The following is a 24,895-nucleotide window of genomic DNA, read 5'->3' as shown; positions in this document are numbered from 1 at the left end:
GCGCCTTGGTTTTTCCACACGCTTCTTGCGACCCTGTTGACTATTTTGAATGAAACGCTTGATTGTTCGATGATCACGCTTCAGAAGCTTTGCAATTTTGAGACTGCTGCATCCCTCTGCAAGATATCTCACTATTTTTGACTTTTCAGAGCCTGTCAAGTCCTTCTTTTGACCCATTTTGCCAAAGGAAAGGACGTTGCCTAATAATTATGCACACCTGATATAGGGTGTTGATGTCATTAGACCACACCCCTTCTCATTACAGAGATGCACATCACCTAATATGCTTAATTGGTAGCAGGCTTTCGAGCCTATACAGCTTGGAGTAAGACAACATGCATGAAGAGGATGATGTGGACAAAATACTCATTTTCCTAATAATTCTGCACTCCCTGTATAAGCTGCCAAACTTAAAAAACAAAAGTGTGGAGGCGACTAAAGTGGATACTGCTGATAAGACACTCACTATGCCCATGAGTGTCACTCTAAAGCTAAAAATTAACTTAAATTAACAGAAAACTAACACTCACAGGGTGCTAAACTTAGCTCTGGAATCTTAAATATTGAGCTGCTGGCAGGTATTTTGTTGGCGTTACAGCCTTCAGTTGCACCTTGTGGAGTCTAATGTTTTCCTCTTCTGCATATGACGTGTCGGCTCTGGCAATTGGCAGATGAAAGGCAGGGTGTTGCTCTTCTCTCCACCTTTAACTGTTTGGCAACTACACCAAAAATTGTATCAGTGATCATTCACCCAAATAAGTTCATAGCAAGTTTTTTAGTGAGAAGCTCTCATGATTTGCTTCAGTTGACCAAATTAACAGCAAAACAAATCAATGAGTTTGCTTCATTTTTAGATAACAAGTTATTCCAAAATTCCGGTTCCTGAAAATGGGATATGTGAGGTGGGACTAACTCACCTCACCCCTGTGCACACCAACAGAACTGTTCGTGAATATATTTGCACACTCTGGTTGTTGAGACCATATTTAAAACCCTAACATTTCATTTGTAAGTGAAAATTGAAGAGTGTGTTTCTAATCATGCTGTTTCTCCTGGTTGTGTTAAAAGCAAATGTATTCTAATATATTTGTTATGACAGCATTAAAAACTGTTGGGGGTTTTCTCAAAAAACTTTCAGAAAGAGTGCCTAATGCTGCTTTAAGTGTAAGAAAACACAGATCTGCTATCACCGCAGGCATGTTTTCACTCTCTGAGGGGTTGTTGAATATCATGTGCTCCTGTCCTTGCCTCTACAGTGTGTGCAGTGGATCGATGACGCCAAGCTGAACCAGCTCAGGAGGGAGGGGATCCGATACGCCCGTATCCAACTCTACCACAATGACATCTACTTCATCCCCAGAGGAGTTGTCCACCAATTCAAGACAGTGTCTGCTGTCTGTAGTCTGGCCTGGCATATCCGACTTAAACAGTATCACCAACATGAAGAGAAGGAGGAGGAGGAGGTTAAGGAAGAGGAGACATGTTCACCAAGACAAGTAACATGTTATATTAAAAAAGAGGAGGAAGAGGAGGAGGTAGAAGCGACGGAGTGTGACCTTGCTGTAAAGGCAGTGACGAAGCTGGAGGATGAGGAGGACACGGGGAAATGGGAGGGGGCACCCCCAGACACTCCGACACAGATTTTCAATGAGGAAGAGCGAGAGAACAGAGCTGACATGAAGGAGTTGTCAGCGGCACTGTCACTACCTTTGGTCAAGAAAGAAAGAGATGAATCTGCACTCAGTCCCACACTAATTGAACCTCAGGCCGAGGAAGATGTAAAAGAGGAAGGCAAAGGAGCTGCAGACACCTGTCAGACACTGCAGATGGACCACGAGGAGGGCAACAGAGCGGATAGTGCCCCTTCAAAGCCATCACAGCAGATTAGGAAGGAAAGTGATGTGGAAGAAGAGCGGCAGCACAAAACATCAGGACAGGGCCTGAAAGAGAAAAGTAAAGAGAGTATTCTGAGCACTTATAACGCACCCCAAATCAAAAAGGACAAAGATAAAGGCAGAAGAGAGAAGGATGAAAAGGAGAGGGTGAAAGAGAAGGAGAGGAAGGAAAAGGACAGGAGTAAAGAGAAGGAAAAGGATAAAAAAGACAGGGGGAAAGACAGAGAGCGAGAGAAGGACCGGGTGAGAGAGCAAGAGAAAGTTAAGACTGAGGGAGGACGAGAGGGTTGCACAACAACGCAGATACTGCCGCAGATGAAGAAAAAAGAGGAAGAGGAACGGACGAGAGAGGGCGGTAAAACCGCCCCAACCAACCCGTCAGCTCAGAGAGACGAGAAGTGGGCCAAGGAGTGGGACTCAAAAACGCAACCCCATGTCAAGAGAGAGAAGGAGCATGACAAGGACCGGGCAAGCACGCCTGCTGCGGCTCACCCACGGCCAGACAGAGAGGAGGCTCGAGACTCCTGCACGCATAAACACAAGTCTTCCCATGGGAAGAAGGAGAAGAGTGGCCACAGGGAGGGCAAAGACGGCAGCGCGCTGGGAAAATGGGGGAGAGAAGACGGAAAAACTCACAAACCTGCGAACGTTCAGGTTAAGAAAGAAGTAAAGAAGGACAGAGATGTCAGCAGCAAAGAAGAGAAGAAGAAACCTGCTTCTGGTCCTGCCCAACTAGAACACAAACAACCACGGACACTGGTCACCTTTGACCTTTTTAAACCCATGGAGGCCCATCAAACTTTGGCTCTTTCCTTCACGGACAGTAGACCCAAGAGCCACCATCACAGTGACTCTCGAGGCTCCTCGTCTAAGCCTGCATCTGACAGTCGGACTGTTGCGCTCTGTAAAGGACCAAAAGTAAAGGACTCGGTGCCGGGTAAGCCCGGGTCAGCGCTACAGGATACAGCGCCACAGCAGCACTTATTAAAACAGCCCCTGAAAACACACACCCCCCAAACACAGAAAGACTTCTTAATATGAATGTCTAGATGTCTAGTCTGCTTTTCTTTTCCTTTTTTCTTTTTACTGTACAATTTGCGCCAAGGCTTTGGTAAAATATTTCAAAGTGCATCCTTACTTCAGATACCACAAAAGTGAGCGAAAGCTGCTTTGACATTGCCAGACCTCCTGTGACGCAGTGAAACGAGGGTGCGCTCTGCAGGTATTTTAACAAGGTCTAAGAATGTAAGCTAAGTAGCTCACTTCACGTTTGTTAGCAGATGTACGTAGGCTTTATATAAAATGTTATGTGACCCCGTGTGTCAGTGCCTGTGCACTACTTAGCTTCGCTCTTAAAGCACCTATTTTAGGTACTGGTCTCGCCAGTCTGAAAACAACCATCCGTACTCCCCTGCTGTAAGAACGACCTTTGTTCAGTGTTTGAGACATCAAGGAGATCCCTGTGATCTCTCTCAAATCATCTGTTTATCGTTGCTCATGCCGATTTGGAGGTTTGTTATTTTTAAACCTTCATATCAGAGCAAGTAGTTGTTTTCAGACTGGACTGTTGGACTCACACAGGGCTGTAAATGATACTGTATGTACCAAAACTGTACAGTATAGATGTTATTAGCACCAATGTGAGAAAATGTATACAGAAATTGCATATATTTTTTGTAAGACAGGTTTTATTTTCCATAGAACTTATTTATATCATTTACTGTCTGTTTTTATTTGAAACCGATGTATGTGAAAATTCTGTTGTAAATACATTTTATTTCCTAAGAATTGGTAGTGTGATTTATACTCTGATCAGAACCTCTCAATAAATGGTTCAAAATGTTGACTTGGTCAGCGTTAAAAGTCTCGCCTGTGTTTTGTATCAATGAGGTCACAGTCATTTGCCTTTCTGGCTGCTGGGTCAGGCATGCAAAGCAACAGTCAGGGCACAAGGCAGGTAAAGAAGAATGTGGAGGCAGGGGTGGGGCAGAAGGATATTATGATAGTAGTTAGACCTGTTATAATGGTTTGGAGATGGTTTTGCTACATAAAGTCAAGAGAAGAGGTGAAGATGCTTGTGTTTTCACTGGGAGCGACCAGGACAGGATTACAAATGAGTAGTTTGTGTGAGAGGGCAGGATGATAGGTATAGGGTGAGATGGAGGCAGATGATCCACTGTAGGGACCCCTAAAGGAAGGGGCAAAAAGAAACCTCAGATTATGGCAGGATGTATTCCAAATATGCTGTGAGTGTGAACTCTAAGCCCCTCCCACCAGAGAAAAACAGTAAAAATAAGTCGCTGCTTGCTTTTGGCTCCATGTTGAGCAAAACTTGACTGGATCCTAGAAGAGGTGGTACTGTGGTGTTGTAGTCCAGGAGGAATCCCAAATGCGGATAAATTGAAGGGTTACATCAGGAAAAATCTATGCCAAATCAAACATGAGAATCCCAACTTCTTGGAGCATAAGGAAGCAGTACCTTCTTAACTTTAATTTTTATTTTCTCATCTAATACACCCTCCTGACCTGGAAATCAGTATGCCGTGCTGCAGGATCTCTAGGTTCCTGAAAATGCATCTGGAGCATAGGTTTGCTGGACAAGTTACAATAAAGGATACAAAGGTGTATAAGAGGAGTGTGACACACAGCTAGTGTAGTAGGAGGACTCGCACACAATCACAAGTTGTTAGCCAATGAGCGTGTCCAGAAAATCCACATCTCTGTCACATAGACAGCCCAAAATTTATAATTTTATTCAATATAACCTGAAACAGAGGTTATGTCTAAGAATCATTTTCACACAGTCTTTGTAGCATTGGAAGTGCTCTTGCAACCACATATATCACCCCCTGGTGGCCATTAAAAAGAATGCAGGTTAAACGTACTTCGACATCGGCTTCACTTATCAGCTGTAGATATCTCAGTCACTCTGAGATGACTGGATTTTTAAAAAATTTAATTCTATCATGAATTTTATGATAGAATTTCATTTCATGTCTCTTCATCCAGAGACACCACAAACACACTGCATCCTGGAATTCAGCCTTTTCCTGCTATGAAGGCTCAAAAGACTTAAATACTGACCTGCAGCAAAGGTTGCACTTACTCTTAAATCTCCCTGGGTCATTTTGTTTGCAAACATGACGTAAAACAGTCGACAAAAGGATGAACAGTGACATTTTTTTTCCTGGCTTTCAAAAAGATGTCTACAGCAGGTTGTACAGTGCAAATTACATTTAATATGAGCAGATGGGGGAAGTTCTCATCTACATTCAAACTGTTGCTGACAGACTGCAGCTAATGTAGAAAAGTTAAGATCAGTGTTTTGTGTAGCACATGTTTGATCAGCCAGACTTTTTACCTGGCTCTTAAGTTTAATCCATTCCTTACTAATGACTAAAAATGAGCTAAAAGGCAGCAACACATGTCCAAAAACATGTCCCAAAATAACACTCTGATGCCGCCTGAAGCAGGTGAAGGTGAAGCAGAGCCTGCATGCCCCAGTGTGTAGATGTCACTAACCCAGTGAGTCTGCACTTACAGCAAAGGAACAGTGTTTTAAATAAAGGTCAGCATCTTCCTTCAGTGATGTATGCTTCGTGACAGATGCCTGAGTATTTCAACAACAAACAAAAAAAAAGTTCACATTCTGGCAATTTCAGTCTCTCCTATAGTGGAAGACGCTGTAGCCCAGCTCTATCAGTGCTCCACCCAGCAGCACCCACAGAGGGATGCAGACCACACTGATCCACACTTTTGTGTGCCCCTCCATGCGGGAGCACAGAGTCAGACAGAAGGCCAGCTTTAGCAGCAGGGCTGTTAGGTACCACAGCCTGCTCTTCAAGCTCTGCTCACCCTCCCTGGGGTCAAAGTCTGGCTTGCAGCGGCCTGCCATCTTCACTATCAGCATGAGGATGAGGATACTGTCAAAGGTCCAAACAGGGAGGAAGATTAGAAACCAATTCCAGTGGATTCTGGAGTCCAGCTTGAGGACCAGCAGAATCAAGAAGATCAGAGCAAATATCCATGAGAGGAGCACTCGCTGGGCCAGGGACATCTTCATCTGTGGAGGACTGGCACAGAGCCAGTGTCACCCACACCCAGAGAGACTGAAGAAGGTGAGGAGGAGGAGAAGCACAGTCAAGGTGATCTGAAAACACAGCAGAAGACAGCACAGGCCCGTCACTCCTTAATTATAAACACATGACTGAAAACTAGACCTCCCCCACTTGGAAGCAGACCCTCACGGGTCTTGTAGAGAAATCCATCTCCTGATACTTCCACTCAGTATTAAAGCAAACATGAAGCTAATGTATGTTAGCAAGCTGTAGCTAACTTGTAAAACTGACCCCACTGTTCGCAGTCTTACCGAGTTCAGCAGCAGAGTCAGTTCGATGTCTTTAACTCGGGGTTTCAACGACAAACTCTTCAAACGAAGACAAATACCAAAATAGCAGACAGACTGAAAACAGCGGCGAAGAAATGCGACAAAACGTTAGCTTTCAGCTACATACAGCCGACAGTTACCCTGCATTTCCGGTTAGTCCTTTCAAACCAAGTGCACGTCCTAAATAAAATTATTTATAATTTTCAAAGCAAAACCGTGATTTTGTCAATCTGTTTTTGGATTGGGGCTTCACCCACTCATAGCAACCTAGTGGGGATCTAACCAAACAAATGCTTGATTTTTATTTTATTTTAAAGGTCGACTTACTTGATTTCTTCCCTCCAGCAACTCAGCAAACACCATCTGCTGTGCTGATAAAGATTACATGATGTAGCTGAAAGGATTTAATAGTTCCAAGATTAACCCGAGATTAACAATAAAACGAAAGCTGACTGACTTCAGCATTTCACTTATAAATATAAAATGTAAATAATGTGTTCTTCCTGGTCTTTTTGTTTGTTAGTTTTTTTGTTTTATTGAAGTGGTACAGGTTTAAACTAGGGAGGGGGATTTCTACAATCTTGGTTACAACCTAGATTGCAAGTGGAACTTGCCTAAACATAAATAAATAAATAATTTAATTAAATAAATAAATAAATAAATAATAATCCAGCTTCAGCTGCAGAGCCCCCCCCCCCTTCCTAAAATCCAACATATGTGTTGTACAAAGGCAGAGCAGACATTTATTTCTAATAAAATGCTTTTTTAAATGGGTTGTAAACATAACGACGGATAACGGTTGAAAGCTGTCGTGGAAACAACTCTGTATAGGGTTCAAACAGATCGAGCTCTACGTGCAAAATGCGACAGTAACTTCCAGTCAGTACTCGAAGAGTACGCTAACTTGTATTACTAACCTTTATAACCGTCATAGTTGTGTGACTTATACGCGGAGCCTGAACGTCACGCGCTGATTAATGTTATTTTGTAGAATCTTCTAGCTCAAACGTCACATCTCTCCCCAGGGAAACGCCACTTTCAGCAGCTTTCTCCCGCTAATAGTCGACAGTGCGTCGTCATTTCTAAACTAGCCGTCCCGTATAAAGTAAGGGTCTGCGGTGTTTTCGCTCGGGAGTTGTTTTAAGGAAATATGGCTGAGGTGTTTTCCTTTTCCTTTTTTTCTTTTCAAAAGTGACGCTCGTGCTTCTGCTGAAGTTTTCATGGCTGACTGTCATCAAACAAACTGAATCCCAAACAGCTAACCCAACACTTACCTTGCGCGAGCGTACAGCTAGCAAAGAGAGCGACCCACTTTTGGGGAAGGCTGTGTTCTTTAAAAAAAATGACCACAGTTATTTCTAAAAGGACCAAAATCCTCAACAATGAAGCTGCTGATGGCGAAGCGAGCTTGTGTTGTCTGTCTGACTCTTTTTTTTGGAGGAGGAGGACCTCAGTCTCCACCCATAAAAAAACAGACTTACGCACTGTTTGCAGATGGATCCCCAGCTGCTTCTCCGTGTGAGAAAAACACACGGCTCACAAATACTGGATCTAAAATTAGACTGTTCCTGTTTATAATTTTAGTCCACTTTTTGACATGTTTCCGAAATTAATTAGCATAATTTCATAATGCAGTGAGGCCCTTACGTTTAAGAACCTAAACAGTGTTTTCCGATTATATCTAAACGGTTAAGAAGTGTACAGGGGGTTGTTTTCACATTTAAAAAATGTTTTTATTTTGGATATGATTGGGAACACCGTATTTCGAAATATACATTTATATGTAGTAGAAACAATGGGTTTAAATAATACGCAGCCTCAAAACACAACCAGACTTTGGTGGGATGGGACACGGACATAAATACCTCGAGACCGCCTCCTCCCTTCGAGGCGGAAGTGACGTACATGTTTAGGTTTACCAGAGATCGTCTGTCTTAAATAGATGGTCACGTCTCACCTGAAAACAAATGCAACCTCTGTGCGTAAAGGCATAAGATAAGATAAGATAACCTAACCTTTATTAGTCCCACACGTGGGAAATTTGTTAAAGGTGAAAGGTGGTATGAAATATGATAATAAGCTATTAATTTTAGAAATATACACATTAAAAACTTAGTATCAACCGAACTGAAGTGAATAAGGGTATAGGTCCTGTATTTTAAATCTTGTCACAGAGTTTGTGAAAGTTATCCAAACATTTATCACAACATTAAGATAAGAGTAGTCCAGGGGTAGGCAACTCCAGGCCTCGTGTGCCCTGCAGATTTTAGACATCACCCCGTTTCAACACACCTGAATCAAATGGTCATTCCCAGGCCTCTGGAGAATGTCAAGACATTTTGGGGAGGTAATTTAGCCATTTAAATCAGCTGTGTTGGATCAAGGACACATCTAAAACCTGCAGGACTCGAGGCCTGGAGTTGCCTACCCCTGGAGTAGTCTAATCCACACTTGGTCAAAAGTACACATACAGGCTTGCATATTCATAGACCTTCACTAATACTTGGTTAAATCTCCTTTAGCAAGTTGCACCTTGACCAGATGCTTTTGGTAGCCATCAAAAAGCTTTGGTTACAGCTTCCGTTGGATATTTGTTCACTCTTCATTTCACGCTTGGTAGTTAATTGAAATTTGTTGGTTTGATACATGGACCTAACTTTCAGGTGTAGTCTGCACATTTTCAATAGAGTTATGGTTTGGAAAGGTTTGGAAAGATGTTTATAGCAGCTTAATGTTTGCCTGCATTTTCCACTCCAAAACCAGTTTTGATGTGTCTTTGTGATCATTGTCCATTTGAAACACCCAATTTTGTCCAAGTTTCAACTATCAAGCTGTTGATTTGAGGTAAACTTGAAGAATTTAAAGGGAGTTCTCCTTTATTATTCTGTCCATTTTCTGTAATGTACCAGTACCCCTGGTAGCAAAATAGCTGCAAACAACATGCTACCACCACTATGCTTGACAGCTGGTACAGACTTTGCAGATTTAAAAGCCTCACCTTTACTCCACTAAACATTCCTCTTGTCATTGTGGCCAAAGAGCTCAGATTTTTCCTTGTCTGACCATAAAACTTTTCTTCAGAGGACAGCTGGACAGCATGGACAGCTGTAAATTTCAGTCAAGCTTGAAGATGTTGATTCTAGAGCAGGGGATTGTTTCTTGACTGACACAATCTTGTTCCATAGTGATGCAAAAATTCACTTAATTGTGGGCAGAGGACATTGATGTTTCAGCAGTTTCCAGGTCATGGCAGGTTTGAGCCTCGGTGGCTGCTGGGTTGTTCCTAAACTTTTCCTGTCGTCTGAGGGTAACAGTTTGGCTCTTTTCCAGACATTACAAACAGATGACAGATCTGAATATCTTGTCCTGGCCTTGTCTTGCCAGAACAAGATGTTTAAATTGTTGATCTTGAATTAATGATCTTGTAATCTGTTTAGAAATGGCTCCAAGAGACTTTCCCAACTTGTATAAATCTATAATTCTCCTTCTTAGATCTTAATTGAGTTCCTTGGACTTTCCCATTTTTCTGCGTATCGATCAATCCAATGAGTGCTGTCAAACACAGCCTTTCTATGTTGGCAAAGAGAAACTACTGTTGTAGTCAATCATGATAGTTTTTATATTTACAAAATGTTTAGTTTTGGTTCATTTTTTAAATTAATTTCTTTTTTTTAAAATTTCTTTTAACTATTACAGTACTATAATATGGGGGTTTAATCAGGGCCAATTTTTTTTTTTTTTGCTTGTGTCTTTACTGGTCTTGTCACATGTTTGTGAGCACAGGCTAAATAAAGGAAACATCTCTCTGTATGATATCAGCAAATCAAGCTACAGCCTCCAAAAAGATTACAAACACCTCTTTGAACATCCAAAATGTATCGCTGGGTGACTTTTAGACCTACTATTAATTTGAATAGGACTTTACCGGAAACGTGGTGTCACGTGACTCCTGTTTAGTTTCCCGCCTGTATTCGTACACAGTAATTTAGTACCCGGAAACGGCAGCAGAGTGACATCTCGCTCTGTAAAAACTTCCCGTTCAGGCTGCGTGCAACCTCACTGTATGGCTTTGAGAAGAAGGAGACACCCTTAATACAGTTTAAACAGCTGTTTGTTTGGCTGCCGCAGCTGGAGGGCTACGCTTTAACATTTTACGGGAAGCTCGAAAGTTTTTGTTTATTTTTTTGGATGTAAAACATCACGAGTGGCTCAACAAAAGTCTGCAGTGTGTCGTCGTCGTCTGCTCGTCATTCAGAACCTCTGCCGTCTGGAAAGACACAGGTAGCTAATGACATGCAAATGAAATGAAAGCCCTCTTATAACCTTTCAGTGGCATTACTGTTAGTGCTACCACTGCACTTCCATCTTTTAATATCAATTCCCATGGTTTCCTGCAGAATGAAGCGAAATGACGTCAAATTGATTTTAGGGAAAGCTTTTTTTTTTTTTCCTTTTTTTTTTTTTTACTAAATGGATCCACATACAGTTTCATGAAACGAGTCCATGGGCCCTTCAAGTGAATTAAAACCCCACATTTTCAGTGTGATCTGACGTAGTTTGCACTTATGCTAAGTCGAAGAAAGGGCTGATTTTCCTCTCTGAGAAAGTGGTAGGCCTATCTAGATGTCTGCTTCCAAAATGTGGAAAGTTTCACGCTAACATGTCTCCCCCATCATTTTAGTGACAGTGTAAAGATTTTCTGAGCTACAAGCATTCAAAATACATCGGGGTTTGTCCAGAAAAAGCAAATCAACACCTGTGACAGAGAAACCGAAATAAGCATTGGCACCCTGGATGTTATATGTGCTTTTATTACAGCTCAACTGTTGTTCGCGTAAATCAGGCCTCCCTTTCACACCTTTAGTTGGTCCAAAATGCTGCTGTTCACCTTCTTAACAGAAAGCATAAGATGCAACTTATTCCTCTGATCTGGCCTCTCTTCAGTAGCTTCCCCTGCATCTTAGGATTGATTTTAAGATTTATTTTTTGCGTTGAACCCACCATATATTGCTTATCTCTTAACACCTTATGTGCCTCCAATCAGAATCAGAATCAGAAAGGGTTTTATTGCCAAATGTTGAGCAGGTTTACAACATTAGGAAATTGCTGCGGTGCTTCAGTGCAAACATACTGTCATAAATTACGCTAAAATAGACATGAAAATGAAAATAAGAATAAGAATTAAAAGTGCTACGTAGATAGATATATACATGAGTGCAGGTGGTGATCAGTGCCAAACATGGAATGATGCAGTGAACACAGCGTAGGGTCATGTGTTAGTGGTGGGAACAGTCATACGGTTATTGTTCATGAGTCCAACAGCAGAGGGGAAGAAACTGTTCTTGTGGCGAGAGGTTCTGGTGCGAATGGACCGGAGCCTCCTGCCTGAGGGGAGCAGGTCAAACAGACTGTCCAGGGTGTGAAGGGTCAGCTGTGATCAGAGTGCACGCCCCAGTGTCCTGGAGGTGTACAGGTCCTGCAGAGATGGGAGTTTGCAGCCAATCACCTTCTCAGCAGAGCGCACAACACGCTGCAGTCTCTGTTTGTCCCTGATAGTGGCTCCAGCGTACCACACGGTGATGGAGGAGGTGAGGATGGACTCGATGATTGCAGTGTAGAATTGCATCATCGTCCGTGTTGGCGGGTTGAATTTCTTCAGCTGCCTCAGGAAGTACATCCTCTGCTGGGCTTTCTTGATGACGGAGGTGATGGTGGGCTCCCACTTCAGGTCCTGGGTGATGGTGGTACCCAGGAAGCGGAATGAGTCCACAGAGGTGATGGGGGTGTCAGTCAGGATGATGGGGGGGGGGGGGGGGGCTGTGTGCTTCCTGAAGTCCACAATATTCTCCACTGTCTTCTGGGCATTCAGCACCAGGTTGTTGTGGCTGCACCAGGACACCAGACGTTCAACCTCCCTCCTGTAGGCAGACTCATCCCCGTCCGAGATGAGTCCAATAACGGTGGTGTCATCTGCAAACTTGATTTGCAAGGGCCCTAAGATCTGCTAACCAGCTATAAACACTAGCCTTAAGAACAGGGAGGGGAAGTCTAACTTTCTCAGCTATAGTCCCTAAATTGTTGAATAAGTTGCCCCCCACCTCATGTTAAACTGGCTCCCACCTTTAGTATGCCTTCAAACTCATGTTTATTCTTTGACTTTAAAGTCTGCGTGAAAGCTTAGATATTTAAGCTGATGTATTGTCGCTTGCATTTTTGTGTTAATTACTGATAAGTGTGGGCATGTGTGCGTGGTGCATCTTTCTTTATTGTGTAACTATCTGCTTCATGTGCAACACTGGTCAACTTTGTTATTTTAAATATGTTTCATAAACAAATTTGGACTAGAATTTTTCTGTTAAACGTTTAAAAACATATTTCTGGGTCAATTTTCAAGGATCATATCATTTTTGACACCAGGCTCATCTTATACATCCATTTCCTGTGTTTCAAAAGTAAATATCTAATATAGTCATTTTAACACTTACAAGTATTTGGGCTTTGAAATAAAAAAATAAAAAAACACAGAAGGGTGTCTGGATCAGTGGATCCTTTGCATTCATGGACTAGGACAGGCTTCAGCTGTGTTGGATTAACGACACATCTAAAACCTACAGGGAGACCGGCCCTCGAGGCCTGGAGTTGCCCACCCCTGGACTAGGAGAACTTCCTCAGAATCTGAAGTTGTTGGATCATTGTGATATCACCAAACTATTCTATAAAACACACAAACATCAGTGTTTTCATAGCCATGAGTTAAAAATGTGACTGCCAGAAATGATTTTGACACAGAACAGATTCATGTATATCTAAATGTAGGGGAAAGTGATGCTCATATGACCCTTGACTGTTTACCCAAAGTGCTTTGTTTTTTTGTTTGTTTTCTCCAGTGAAATATTTAAAAAAAAAACAAAAAAAACCCCCCCAGTAATGTTTGCACTTGGTGCAGGTGTTAGTCTGCACCCTAAAATTGTTTAAATGTATAAAACCACAGCAGATCCAAACTAGCCCACTGGTACAAACTATATCAGTTTGTACTGATGTAGCTTGGAGAATACAGAGGTTTGTAGTCAATACAATGCACTTACCACAGTGTAGCTGAAATTATCCCTATGTTGTTGGTGCCATATGTGTCCGCCTTTACTTGGGGGTCTAACATTTATCCACAATCACGGTTTCTTCATTCATTTTTATGGTTGGGCTTCTCTGTTATGGCAAGAATCTTGGTAATTTTTGTCACTGTTTTTGCATTGTTTTGTTTTTAATAATTAACTGAAGCCAAATTTCTAACTGAGATAGAAATTTGGTGCTTGCACAGTCCTAGTTTGTGGTTAGTTTGTTGTTTACTAAAATGTTATGTGTAATGCTTGAGAAGTGCCAGCAGGTGACAGTGTACCCTCACTGTGTGTAACACAGCACTAACAGAGCCTCCACCATGTTTTACAGATGACTGTAGACACACAGTTGTACCTCTCTCTTTAGGTTCTTCAAACATATTGACGACAATTTTAATCAGAAATTTCAAATTTACATTAATTAAGACCTGTTGCCACTGATTTTCAGTGCAGTTCTTGTGTAATTTGGCTACCTCAGCGTTTTCTCCCTGTTTCCCTTCCTTAAGAATAGATTCTAGACAGCTATCCTTTCTGAGAATATTTCTGTGAGACTTCAGTGAACAGTAGATGAATCAACTAAGGTGAGAGGTGTACATCTCAGGTCCTGTGTAAAGTCTGCTGGATTTTTCTTTTTCCCTATTTCTTAAAGACACAGCTTTCAGATGCTGTGTAACTGTTGTAGATCATGTTTATTCTAGCCACTTCTTCTCTGGTTCTTCACTTATCCGGTTTCCTGTTGTGACTCACCTTGTTGGAAAAAAAATTAATAAATAAAATTATGTCTGTCAAATTGTGTTGTCTTTGGCATTTTCATAGATTCACCTTCAAGTGACCACACGTTGTTTTTCAAACATTTTTGGACATATTTCAAATTATTGAAATTATTATTTTTTCTCATATGGAGTGAAAATAATGTAGAATTAAACTGTTTAATTAGAAAGTGTTTCTTATTACTAAGCTTCACTATTGTGAAAATAATGTCATTTGAATTTTAAAGTGATGCAGTGACTTTAAAGAGAATGTAGGTTGTTCGGTACAAGCTATAAGCTTGTATTGATAGCTCATTGGTTCTTAATTTAAGGCGAGTGCGTCTTCAGAGGAGCAGCAAGGCAAGAGTCATTATTCAGCCATCGACCTGCTGGGCAAATTTAGCTCTCCACCGCCCACCTTCCTCTCTACATGCAAACAATATAGCAGCACAAATTAGGACTTGCTGCTTTGTGTCAATTGAGAGTCCAACAAAGATGCTACATAGAGTGATATGTCATTAGTGAGCAGGTGGGGTGGGAGGACATATAGCTGCTGCCTCTCCAATTAAGTAATGAAGTGGTTTCTATGGAGACCAGGCTGCTGTGTCTGCTTGGGGAGGGGGCAGAGTTCAGAGTCGGCAGTTGTCAACTCTGCTGCAAGTGGAGGGTTAAATGCCGGGGCTGCAGGGGGAAGCCCCTCATTAAACATACCTAAATTTAATCAAAGGGACACCTGAGCCTTTCTTTGAAGTTTCAGTTGCACCGCTCACAGAAAATGGATAAACTGCAGCACCATTACGATGATGTAATCATAAAAACATACCTAAGCAGCTTTAACATTATTGCACTGTGAATGTCAAAACTAAACACGAAACTAACACTCTTAATCCTGTTCCTTATGGAAATGTTTGCTGTTTTTTATTTTTAAAATATAAATTACTCTACTATTCCTTTGATTTATCTCTATTTGTGTTCCTTTTTAACACAGTATTTAGGTAGAACTTGTTTACCTACTGATCAGTAAATATCGTGGGGATGCTGTTGCCTTTGTTCCCTTTATACAAACTTCTTGGTTGGCATTTGGCCTTTGCTCTCAGTCTTTTATATGTTAAAAGGATTATCAATCAGCCTAACTTTCTTTTAGGGGGGTTTCGTGGTGATCAGTGAGGTGTCCTCAAACCTAATTAGATGACTGTAACCCTCATATGAGCAGCTACAGGCCTGGTGGTCTGGTAGTGGGACTCTCTGGGCTCAGATTTTCAACTAGGGAGAGTGAGAACAAGCAGAGTGAAAGGCCAAGCAAAGAGAAGGGGGCACTCAAATCCGTTTTAAGCCTTTTGTCATTTATTCAGGGATTTATTTGTCATTAAAGAGTGATAACGGCATCTGTGGAACGTTTAGACTTTTTGCTAGATTTGGGGGGGGGGGGGGGAATTAAAATCAACATTTAAGTCAAAGTCAGCGTGATGGTGGTGGTGGTGGTGATGTCATAAAAAATGACTTTGTGGACCTTTTGTGGCAGAGTTGTTTCTGAAGTTTAGAGGTCAGAGTCATTTGCTCAACTTAAGATTCACTACAGCAGTTTGTGCAGCATCTCCAGATGTGATTCTGCTACAAGAGTTAATATCATGTTGTTGAGTTGAGTGCTGCAACACAACACGGTCTGTGCGAGATCTTAGTAATTGGGCTGGTGATATATTGCCTGTACTCAGCAGTGTCTTTTTGAGAGGGGGCCAGACAAAGCCAAGACCCTCGGCCTCCTGCTGTTTTTAATAGTTCTTTAGGTAATGTGGGAGCTTCAGTCTTTTATGGAGGGAAAGAATGTGTCTAAAATATAAAGCAGGTTGATGAATGTGAACTTTAACATGTTCTTTATCACTAATGCATTATTTTAAGAGGGGAAAAAAGTTGCATTTTTTTTTCTCAATTTTTATTGTTTATTTTTTGCTTCAAGCCTTTAAATGTTAAAGTAGTTTTAGCAAAGTAGTGTCCTGCAGAGGTGTCTCTTCTCCTCTCACCTCTGGAGGGTGATAAAGAGCTTCTGGAGGAGGGTGCATCGTATCTCCCTGCTGCTCCCATTGCTTTCTGAAATGGACTTGTTTTATGGGTTGTACATCTTTTGTTTTCTTGTTCACAACCTCTCTGTGGTCATTCCTCGTGGAAGTTCTTTGAAGGCCTAGAATAGCTTTGAGGAGAAGCCCCCTCCTCCCTTCTGTCCTCTTCTTCTCCTCTGCTACCTTTTATTGAATCCTGCTTCTGTATCATTTATCTCTGAACACCCCCTCACCCCTGTCTGCCCATTTGTGGGGGCTGTTAGGGGGCATCCTCTTTTCTCTCCCAGCTGGGTTTGTTGACACACAGTCAACCTACGCTTCTCTTTCACCTCTGCTCCCCCTCTTTTTAACTCTCACCCCCCACCTCGCAGCTCCTCTCTCTGCTTCGACTGAACAGTAAAGCTGCCACAGCTGTGGGTTGTATTGGCATAGCTGCTGGGGGGGTAAATATATTGCAGTCATTACCTTTTGTTCAAGAGTTGACAGTTTTAAAACATTTCAGCTTCTCAGTGTGTAGAGGAACTGAAGAGAAAAGGATGCCCCGATGATTTGAGTGTAACAGCTTTTTAAATATGGGAGGAGAAGGAAGGAAAATCAGAGAATACACATTCATAACTAATTAGCAGAAAAAGATGTGAATTGAAAGGAAAACGTGCATTGGAAAAAAAAAAACAAGCTTATGAATTGCCTCTTTAAAAAAAATGTCCATTGTGCTATCAGTACACAGACAAATCTCATACAAATAAGACAGAGGGAAGAAATTTGAATTACAGCTCATGAACAGTCACTGAAGTTTAATTTGTGTATTGTTTTCGCCAACAGGTGTTGGAATGAACAGGTCCAGGTCCAGCTGGGATAAAAAGACCTCCCAAGCTTCAGTCACCAGGATAACCCGCAGCTCTCAGGCCAGGCACACCAACCACATAGAGCCCCCGGACTCCGGGCCGAGCCTGTATGGAAAACAAAGGAGGAAGCAAACTGATTCGGCATTGGCTCAGAACCTCAGTCAGATGAGTGTGAGTGGACAGGATGCTTTGTTTACAGGGTAAGGACATGTAACAGTGATCCTGTATAAAGAAAACCACTTAACATCACACAAGTCCAGTACAGCAGTGTATTAATTAATAGGAAAATGTTCAGTGTCTTGGAGAACTTTTGGCTCTCTCAAGCCATTTTTCCACAGGAACATCAGGAAACATCAAGACAATGGCCCTCATTTACTAATATATACATAGAAATGTCACTATGCTATGAGCACTAAATAAAAATAATCAGGTTTTAAAAACATAATATGATCAAGAAATTGGAGTGCAAGTGTTGCAGCAGTGTGGCCTTAATATGCTTTAAAACTGAGGCATGATCATCATCATTATGTACAGAAGTGTTCATATCAAGTATTTTTGTCTAGCAGTGAAATGGTTGCCTATGAACTAATTATTATTTTTAAAAGTATGCTTCAGCCCACGCCCACCAAAATGTCTTGAGTCTTGGTTTCTTTACACTCAGTTTTAAATCCTTTTGTTTGATTCTGTGGGTTTTACTGTTGGTTAACATTTGGGAAACGTGACAGAGATGAAATTATGAATATTTTGTCATTTAAAGATGTGTTAACTAGAGCAGGGCGATATGGCCAAAAATATTTATCACGATATATATTTGAAAATTTGCGATAACGATATAACTGACGATATAATTGATGCGAGACAAAATACAACTCCACAACATTACTAGTGCAAAAAGACAACCTTCCATTTATTTTCACTTAAACAAGAAGCTGGTTTTTATGTACATTAAAGCTTTATAAAAATGTAACAGTGCAAATGCATATTCCTTGCTGAAAGTTTAACCAAAAGGCATTTCCAGTAGAAATGGGCTGACATATACTGAGCATAACCATGTATAATATCCACTGAAGTTAAAAAGAGGTGCTTTGCAACATTAAACTGCAGTGTGCAGTATGTATTTTTCGGACCATGAGGTGCACGGGATTATAAGGCACATTACGCGAAACAAAGCAGTCAGATAAATCAAACTTTATTAAACTCATTCTTCTTGCTTCCTCCACTTCTGTACCATTGATTCATTAATGTTGAATTCTCTGGCAGCTGCTCTATTCCCATGTTGTTGCAGTATATTAATGACTAACCTCGTATTGTGGATGGATTATCTCAGTTGTTCTCGTGACTGAAGTTTGGGGCATTTACAGCATCCTGCCATGCGATTGCATTTGTCTCTAACCATGAGGAACCTTCACGTTAACTTTTATAAGTGTAAAAGTGTTAGTGTTCGTCCTCCAGCTTCACTGTTTATGTTATGCTAACATAGCTGTGTCGCTAGCGATAACGTAGCACATCATTATATACCAGCTAGCCCAACTTCAGTAACCCTACAAACCTCACTGCTGTGTAGTTTGTCTTCATTTATGTTGGAAGTGATAGCAGAGCTGTACCTTTGAATTTTTCCAGAAATCTCAGTCAGAACATGCTATATCATGCTTAGGCAACTAGCAAAACTAGCGAGCTTACTTCCGCTAGCTTCCTGCTAACTTCTAACTCCGTTAGTTTTGTTTTCATGGATGCCTGGAAGTTAAACTTCATAGTTACACCTGGTAAAGCAGCAATGCTGATCGTTTTATTAAAGATGAAAGAATTTAGACAGTTTAACTCTCAGTGATGCTGCAGTGTTTGCTTGACCTGAAAGTACGGAGTTTAGGACCCAGATTACTCCCAGATTTAAGAGCATCTTAGTCCGACAAATACGACAATAACAACGGCCGCTTGCATGTTCTGCAAAAAATGTGCTTTGTTGTGTATCTGACGGACAAACACCAAACCAGTTCCACATCACTGAAGTTGCACCATTTTTACAAACCAATTCTGGTTCATCTGTTTCACTCAACAATCGGCCATGTGCGTATGAAAACAAAGGCACTGCGCGTGCGCGTTTTACTCATATTCTATCGCGATATTTCATTTTCCTATCGTCGCCTAACATTATACCGGTATTACCGTGAACGTTATAATATGACCCAGCCCTAGTGTTAACATTCTGAGGCGTGCTGGCCTTCTCAGACAGGTATAATTGTAATAAAATATTGATGGATGCTGGATTTGTGCTGAAGATCACAGATCTGTTTGAGATTCCTTTTGGTTGAGGTGCCTGTGGTCTTTGAGTAGAACATGCAGGATGTAGGACCATTCACTAGCTGTGAAGTCACTGCATTACTATTACATACTGCTCTATTATTTGAGCCACCAGGTGAAAGATTTAACAGCCAGTGTTTGCATCACATGCACTTACTGAAGTTCAGCACTGTTTTATGAAACAAAAATGACACACGGACTTCATGAGGAGTTTAGGACTCACAGTGCTGAAGAGAGTCCTGCAACAATGAGCGGAAACATAATGAATTTGGGGCAGATTACACCTCCTTGGCGGTATGGCCTGACTGATAACTGTCTAAAGTAATGTTGGTGTGGTCCATGTGACACGAGACTATAAAAAGAAATAATGAAAGCTGCAAAGTAAAGCACACACTGTCTTTTTCTCCAGTAAAGGAAAGGTTCCCAAAGCCAGCAGTGATTCTGTGCCGGCACCTCAGCCCTCTGCACCAAGATCTGATCAGACTGCTCCATCTTCGCCCGCTGTTAAGTCATCATCCCAGGGAGGCCTGGCATCTGTGGCTCGGCTGGTGAAGCTCGGCCGCTGTAAGAACGTAGTGGTGGTGGCTGGAGCAGGAATCAGCACAGCAAGTGGGATCCCAGACTTTAGGTTGGTGTCTAAAACCTCACCAATCTGCAGATTTTCACTGTGAAAGCTGTGTAGCAGCTCAACCTTCTTGTCCATAAGAAGAAATCCACCACTGGCTCACTTTTATCTGCATTACTTGAACCTCAGAAAATCTGTGTTTCAGAATGTACCAATTTTTCAGGACTCCAGGAACAGGTCTTTACGCAAACTTGGAAAAGTATAACATCCCATACCCAGAAGCCATTTTCAACATCGACTACTTCTCCAATGACCCGCAGCCGTTCTTCTCCTTGGCTAAGGCTCTGTATCCTGGCAGCCATCGTCCAAACTACATACACTACTTCATCCGCATGCTTCATCACAAAGGCCTCCTGCTCCGATTGTACACCCAGAACATCGACGGACTGGAGAAATGTGAGTGAGAAACAGTTGGGCTACAGCATCAGTGTTGTTTTGAAGCTGCCCAGTGGTTTGTGCATTGACTTAAGCTCGAGATGCCTCATTACCATTAATGTGACTTTTTGAAAAACCCAGCTACAGGATTGGAAGATTTGGCTGCCTTTTTTTATTGAAGCATCTGCCAGCAGGGATGAATTGTAAAGGGTTGTTGTTTGACGATTTAACAATAAGGTGTCTTTGAAGGGGCTCCCTGTCCACTGCTGTTTGGTAGCTTTCATTTTTCAGTGTACTTCGCTATCTGTGAGTTCTTCAGTGCATTAGTCAGAGAAGATGTGTAATTTAATTTACCTTTTTTAGTGGGGGATTTGTCAATGTAGCGGCTATCTCGGGTTTTACAAAGTGGCTGCAGCTAAAAAAAAAATTGAGTTTAGCTAAATCTACTTTTTCAAGGCCAAGGAATCCAGTGCAGGAAAAACAGGTTTCCCCCGTACAGCAAGTGATGTTATCTGTGCTCTGTGGATGATTTTATATAAGCGATCGAAGAAACGCCATCAACACTGGCTTTCTCTTTACAAGCAGCGTATCAACATTAAGACAACCCTCAACTGCAATGGCATCTTTTCTGTAGCTGAATGCAGAAGAAGGTGAGAACTCAGTCCGTCACTGCTCTAAAGCAGCACATTTTGAGAGTTCATATTCAAACAAAGGTACTGGTGACAGCTGCTCTGCAGGACCCAAAGCTGGCTGCCTGTTCTCCGTTCTCCTGTGTCATAGTCGGTTCAAGCTAATTTGTTGCTGTTATTGAATTCCTTGGCCTAAAAGTATATTTAGCAGTTAAAATCAATGTTATAATTAGTTTCTTTTTTTGTTTTTTAAAGAAGTTTAGAAGCAGAAATCCACAGAGACATCTGGGCAAAATGCAACACTGTGCTTAAAAAAACAGCTTTTAGATATCCCCCTAAAAACCCACCAAAAATACAATTAATTAACAATAATTATAAACCCTCACTATGTGGAATATCTTGTTATGTAAAAGATTTCAGTCAGCACGCCTGATGTTAAGATTTGTCTTGAGGGAGCTAGAGTAAGATTTTTATTCCCCCTCATTATTGTCTGACTTTAATAAAAGTCAAATAGGACAAACTCAGATTGTTTGCATTAATGCTCCTGTTTCGCTCCTAATGTGATCATATTTGAAAACCTTCAGTGTGTGGCATCCCTGATGAAAAACTCGTAGAAGCTCATGGAAGTTTTGCCACTGCTTCGTGTCACCTGTGCTACACTCCTTACCCCGCTGAGGAGGCCAAGGTTCGTATGCCTCTTTATATTATATATGAATCCCATGCGCTTGATGCCACGTTAATCTTTCCTGCGTGTTTTTTGTCTAACAGCGGGCGATAATGAATGACAACGTCCCCATATGCACATTTTGTGCCGCAACAGTCAAACCGGATGTTGTGTTTTTCGGAGAGGACCTTCCTCAGAAGTATTTCCTGCACACTAAAGATTTCCCAAAAGCTGACCTGCTCATCATTATGGGCACGTCTTTGCAGGTAAACATTAAAATTTAATATGATATCATAGTAAAAACAGGTTGTTTGTGTAAAGGCACATTCCATTAAATGTTAAATAAAATGTTTCAGATTGAGCCATTTGCCAGCTTGGTGAACACGGTGCGCTCCACTGTGCCACGTCTCCTCCTGAACCGACATGCTGTGGGTCCCTTTGAGAAGGTCCCGCTCCGGCGAGGGGACCACATGGAGCTAGGAAACCTGGAGGATACTGTGCGGAAGTTTGCCGAAATGCTCGGCTGGAACAACGAGATCGAAGAGCTGATGAGGAACCAGGAAACACTGGTGGGTTCTAAAAGCTCTCACAGGTCATACATGTCTCAGTTAAAAAGGAAAAAAGCTGCAGAATGATTGTTACATAGTCCTGTGGCACTCAGTGGTTTTCATTTCTTTCTGCAGACCATCCCAGCGTTGGTAAGCAGTCCGCCATCACAGACATGTCCGATCAGAGCAACAGCAGAGCCTCAAGGCAGGACGGAGACATCCAGGTCCATACCAGGAGCTCAGAGAGCAGCAGGCAGCGGTGGCGAGGAGACAGATTCTGAGACAGACAGCAAGAGCTCTGCATCGTCCACCCTAAGCAACTAAATATTACGACACTTGAAGGATTTTGAAGTTTCCACTATCCATAGTTCACATGGCAGACTGTTCTGTTAACTGTAACCTCTAATCAGATTAGAGTCTTACCTCTTCATCTAAGAGCCAGTAATGTGATGTTTATATCATGGTTATATGAACGCGTCAAAAGGTTAATCAAGTTCAAACAGCATCCATCAAGAACACTAGTAGACATTCGAGCCTTGTATCAAAAATATTAATTTTAAGGTGTTTTAAGTCAGTGTAATGTGTTAATGTTTTATAATCAGTATAACACTGTCTTTGAGAGCGTATTTAATAAAAGTATTGTGTAATTTGCACTTTGTCCAAAAAAAGACATTTATTCTTCAGTCTATTAACTTTTGTGGAAATGATATGATGCCAGTTCATAAATGCTTTCCACTTAGAAAAACACGAACAGAAAACTTGAATGTGGTGGAATAATTGTTTACAGCTGAGCACAAAACAAATCTACAGCGATGCGGGGAAAAATACAGACATGAGAAACCCAGCAAATGATAACCAACTTTGGCAAATCGAAAAGAGTAAAGTCAACTTGCACAAATTTGATTAACAATGAGAAACGCTGATGTAACAAGCAGTTAAATTATGTGTATAACCAGCCAAGCATGTGAGATCTGCATAAAATTAAATTATACCAAGACACAGAAAATATATTACTTTGTTTATATAAAGTCACACATTTAGTGTCAAATAAACAACATTTTCATAGGTTTCTTTTTTTTGATTCAACATCATGCAGATGACAAAAGGAACAGAGATTAGAAAACAATCATCGTAGTTCACACATTTCATTATCAAGAGCCCGAACAGGCAAAAACCACCATCGACCTGTGGAGAATGCTGCATTGCCTCAAGTCTTAAATTTAATGAAACTTGTTTTCTTTTCTCCATAACGTCATCGAGTACCAGAGAGAAAAAAGTGAACTACCACTAACATTTGTCTTTTGTCCATGGTAAAAACTGATTACACAAAGTGAGCTGCAGGTTTAAACCGTCCACAAACACATCAGTCCTGTGCTCCAGCAGTACCAGCAGCTTTACCGCTAACAGTGTTTACTATGATTCGTGTTAAAATTGTGCACCTTCTAGTCATATTTTTTATATGTATATATTTTTAAAAAAGAGAAGTGAAGGAATGTTTATTCACACCCAAAACTACACTTTAAACAAAACAGTGTTTCCAGCAAGAAGCAAAACTCAGCAGAAAGTAGTCTTCCTGCCACGCACGACTCCGCTTCAGCGCGAGACAGCCTCTGGAGCCTGCTGTGAAATGTTTAGCTGCATTCTACTTCAGGACTGGTTTGATTTCATTTATTACAGCAAGTGCCTGTCCTATTTGAAAAAAAAAAAAAGAGGCTAAGATTTTGCTAAGAGTCCAGTCCATGATTGCAAAATAACACTTTATTTGCATTTAAGTGGCCGTCAGTCAATATCACTAAGAAAAACCAAAGAGGAGCTGATTGCCCTGCAAAGCGCAATAAAAGCCTGATATAAACTTACACATAAATATTTTATTTTTCACCATCACCATTTGTTCAGCTTTCTGTTAATCACTACCACTTGTCCCAGTTACAGCCCCTGAGGTGATAAATGGGACTTTCCCATCCAGCACCTGAAGTTTTTGGACACAGCTCTACACTCAGCAGCAGCTCATTCAGGATGGAGGCACAAATTCAAGCCCAGCTACAGAACCCACCTTCAATAATCACAGCTCGAGATTTGTTGGGGGTGGGGCCCATCGGGCTTAGTCTGGAAAACGTGGCTGAGATATTCAGCAGCACTAGTCCGAGTCTGAGTCCGAGTTTTCCTCAGGTGGACTGCAGAGAGTTTCTTCCAAAGGTGCCAACGTCCCGTCGGGTTTGACGCCCATCGGTCGAATCACGTGCTGCCTGCGGACACAAAGAAGTAGATATCAGATATGACGTGCTGGATGGATGCTAAAGGAAAGCTGGAAGAACATTTTTCTTTTTAAAAAGGGCTTTTCAATTGCATGCGTCTGCACGTTCTGCATACACAACTCAAGGACCCTCACTCAACAACTCCCTCCCCTCCTTTCATGGACACTCGCCCCTGTCTGGCCATCCTCCCTCCCCTCCTTTGCAGTGGCAGTTTAATTACAGGATCAGTACTCAGCCTAATCTCCTCAAAGCCACGGCTGCCCCTTCACCCTAATCCAATTATACCTGCACCGTGTGTCACCACTCCCTCCGAGATGATTTATCAGAGAATTATCGGTCAAAAGATTTGACAGACTCAAACACAAATGGCCATGTAATTCCTTCTGATTCCTAGAATTAAATATCATTTAATTCTTAAAGGTTAAAGTTCTTTAAAGAGAACCAGAATCTCGTGACTCG

The 24,895-nt window shown here is 41.6% G+C and overlaps 3 protein-coding genes across 4 annotated transcripts in view; 1 reads left to right on the top strand and 2 right to left on the bottom strand.

Annotated features, from left to right (window-relative positions):
• Positions 1-24,895, bottom strand: part of LOC101473569 (cocaine esterase) — a 29,656-nt gene that overhangs the window by 3,584 nt on the left and 1,177 nt on the right. The window lies entirely within an intron of this gene.
• LOC101464228 (transmembrane protein 60) lies at positions 4,626-6,448 on the bottom strand. The gene is made up of 2 exons (XM_004553366.3): positions 6,265-6,448; positions 4,626-6,045 (listed from the first exon to the last, which is right to left on the bottom strand). The coding sequence occupies exon 2, from the start codon at positions 5,956-5,958 to the stop codon at positions 5,554-5,556; it is 405 nt and encodes a 134-aa protein (XP_004553423.1). The 5' UTR covers positions 5,959-6,045; positions 6,265-6,448; the 3' UTR covers positions 4,626-5,553.
• Positions 10,280-22,834, top strand: LOC143419336 (NAD-dependent protein deacetylase sirtuin-3-like). Of its 2 annotated transcripts, none has more exons than XM_076885669.1 (8): positions 10,280-10,563; positions 17,020-17,242; positions 19,750-19,968; positions 20,129-20,361; positions 21,554-21,654; positions 21,738-21,899; positions 21,990-22,202; positions 22,317-22,834. In XM_076885669.1, exons 2-8 carry the CDS (start codon positions 17,028-17,030, stop codon positions 22,503-22,505), a joined length of 1,332 nt encoding a protein of 443 aa, XP_076741784.1. In that variant the 5' UTR covers positions 10,280-10,563; positions 17,020-17,027; the 3' UTR covers positions 22,506-22,834. The 2 variants fall into 2 exon arrangements, with proteins under 2 accessions (XP_076741784.1, XP_076741783.1); XM_076885668.1 differs by having other exon boundaries at positions 20,111-20,361.

This window comes from Maylandia zebra, linkage group LG7 (assembly GCF_041146795.1).
Source record: "Maylandia zebra isolate NMK-2024a linkage group LG7, Mzebra_GT3a, whole genome shotgun sequence".
NCBI classification, from domain to species: domain Eukaryota; kingdom Metazoa; phylum Chordata; class Actinopteri; order Cichliformes; family Cichlidae; genus Maylandia; species Maylandia zebra.
Note: the sequence above shows the minus strand (reverse complement) of the source record. Positions and strands in the feature narration are given on the sequence as shown.

What these genes read in the sequence shown, in the direction of transcription:
- LOC143419336 (XM_076885668.1), top strand. Translation starts at nt 17,028, where the DNA reads ATGAACAGGTCCAGGTCCAGCTGGGATAAAAAGACCTCCCAAGCTTCA. An exon ending in CATCGACGGACTGGAGAAAT is followed by an intron (nt 20,362 to 21,553) that starts GTGAGTGAGAAA and finishes GAAAACCTTCAG; the next exon opens with TGTGTGGCATCCCTGATGAA. An exon ending in TGAGGAACCAGGAAACACTG is followed by an intron (nt 22,203 to 22,316) that starts GTGGGTTCTAAA and finishes TTCTTTCTGCAG; the next exon opens with ACCATCCCAGCGTTGGTAAG.
- LOC101464228 (XM_004553366.3), bottom strand. Translation starts at nt 5,958, where the DNA reads ATGAAGATGTCCCTGGCCCAGCGAGTGCTCCTCTCATGGATATTTGCT.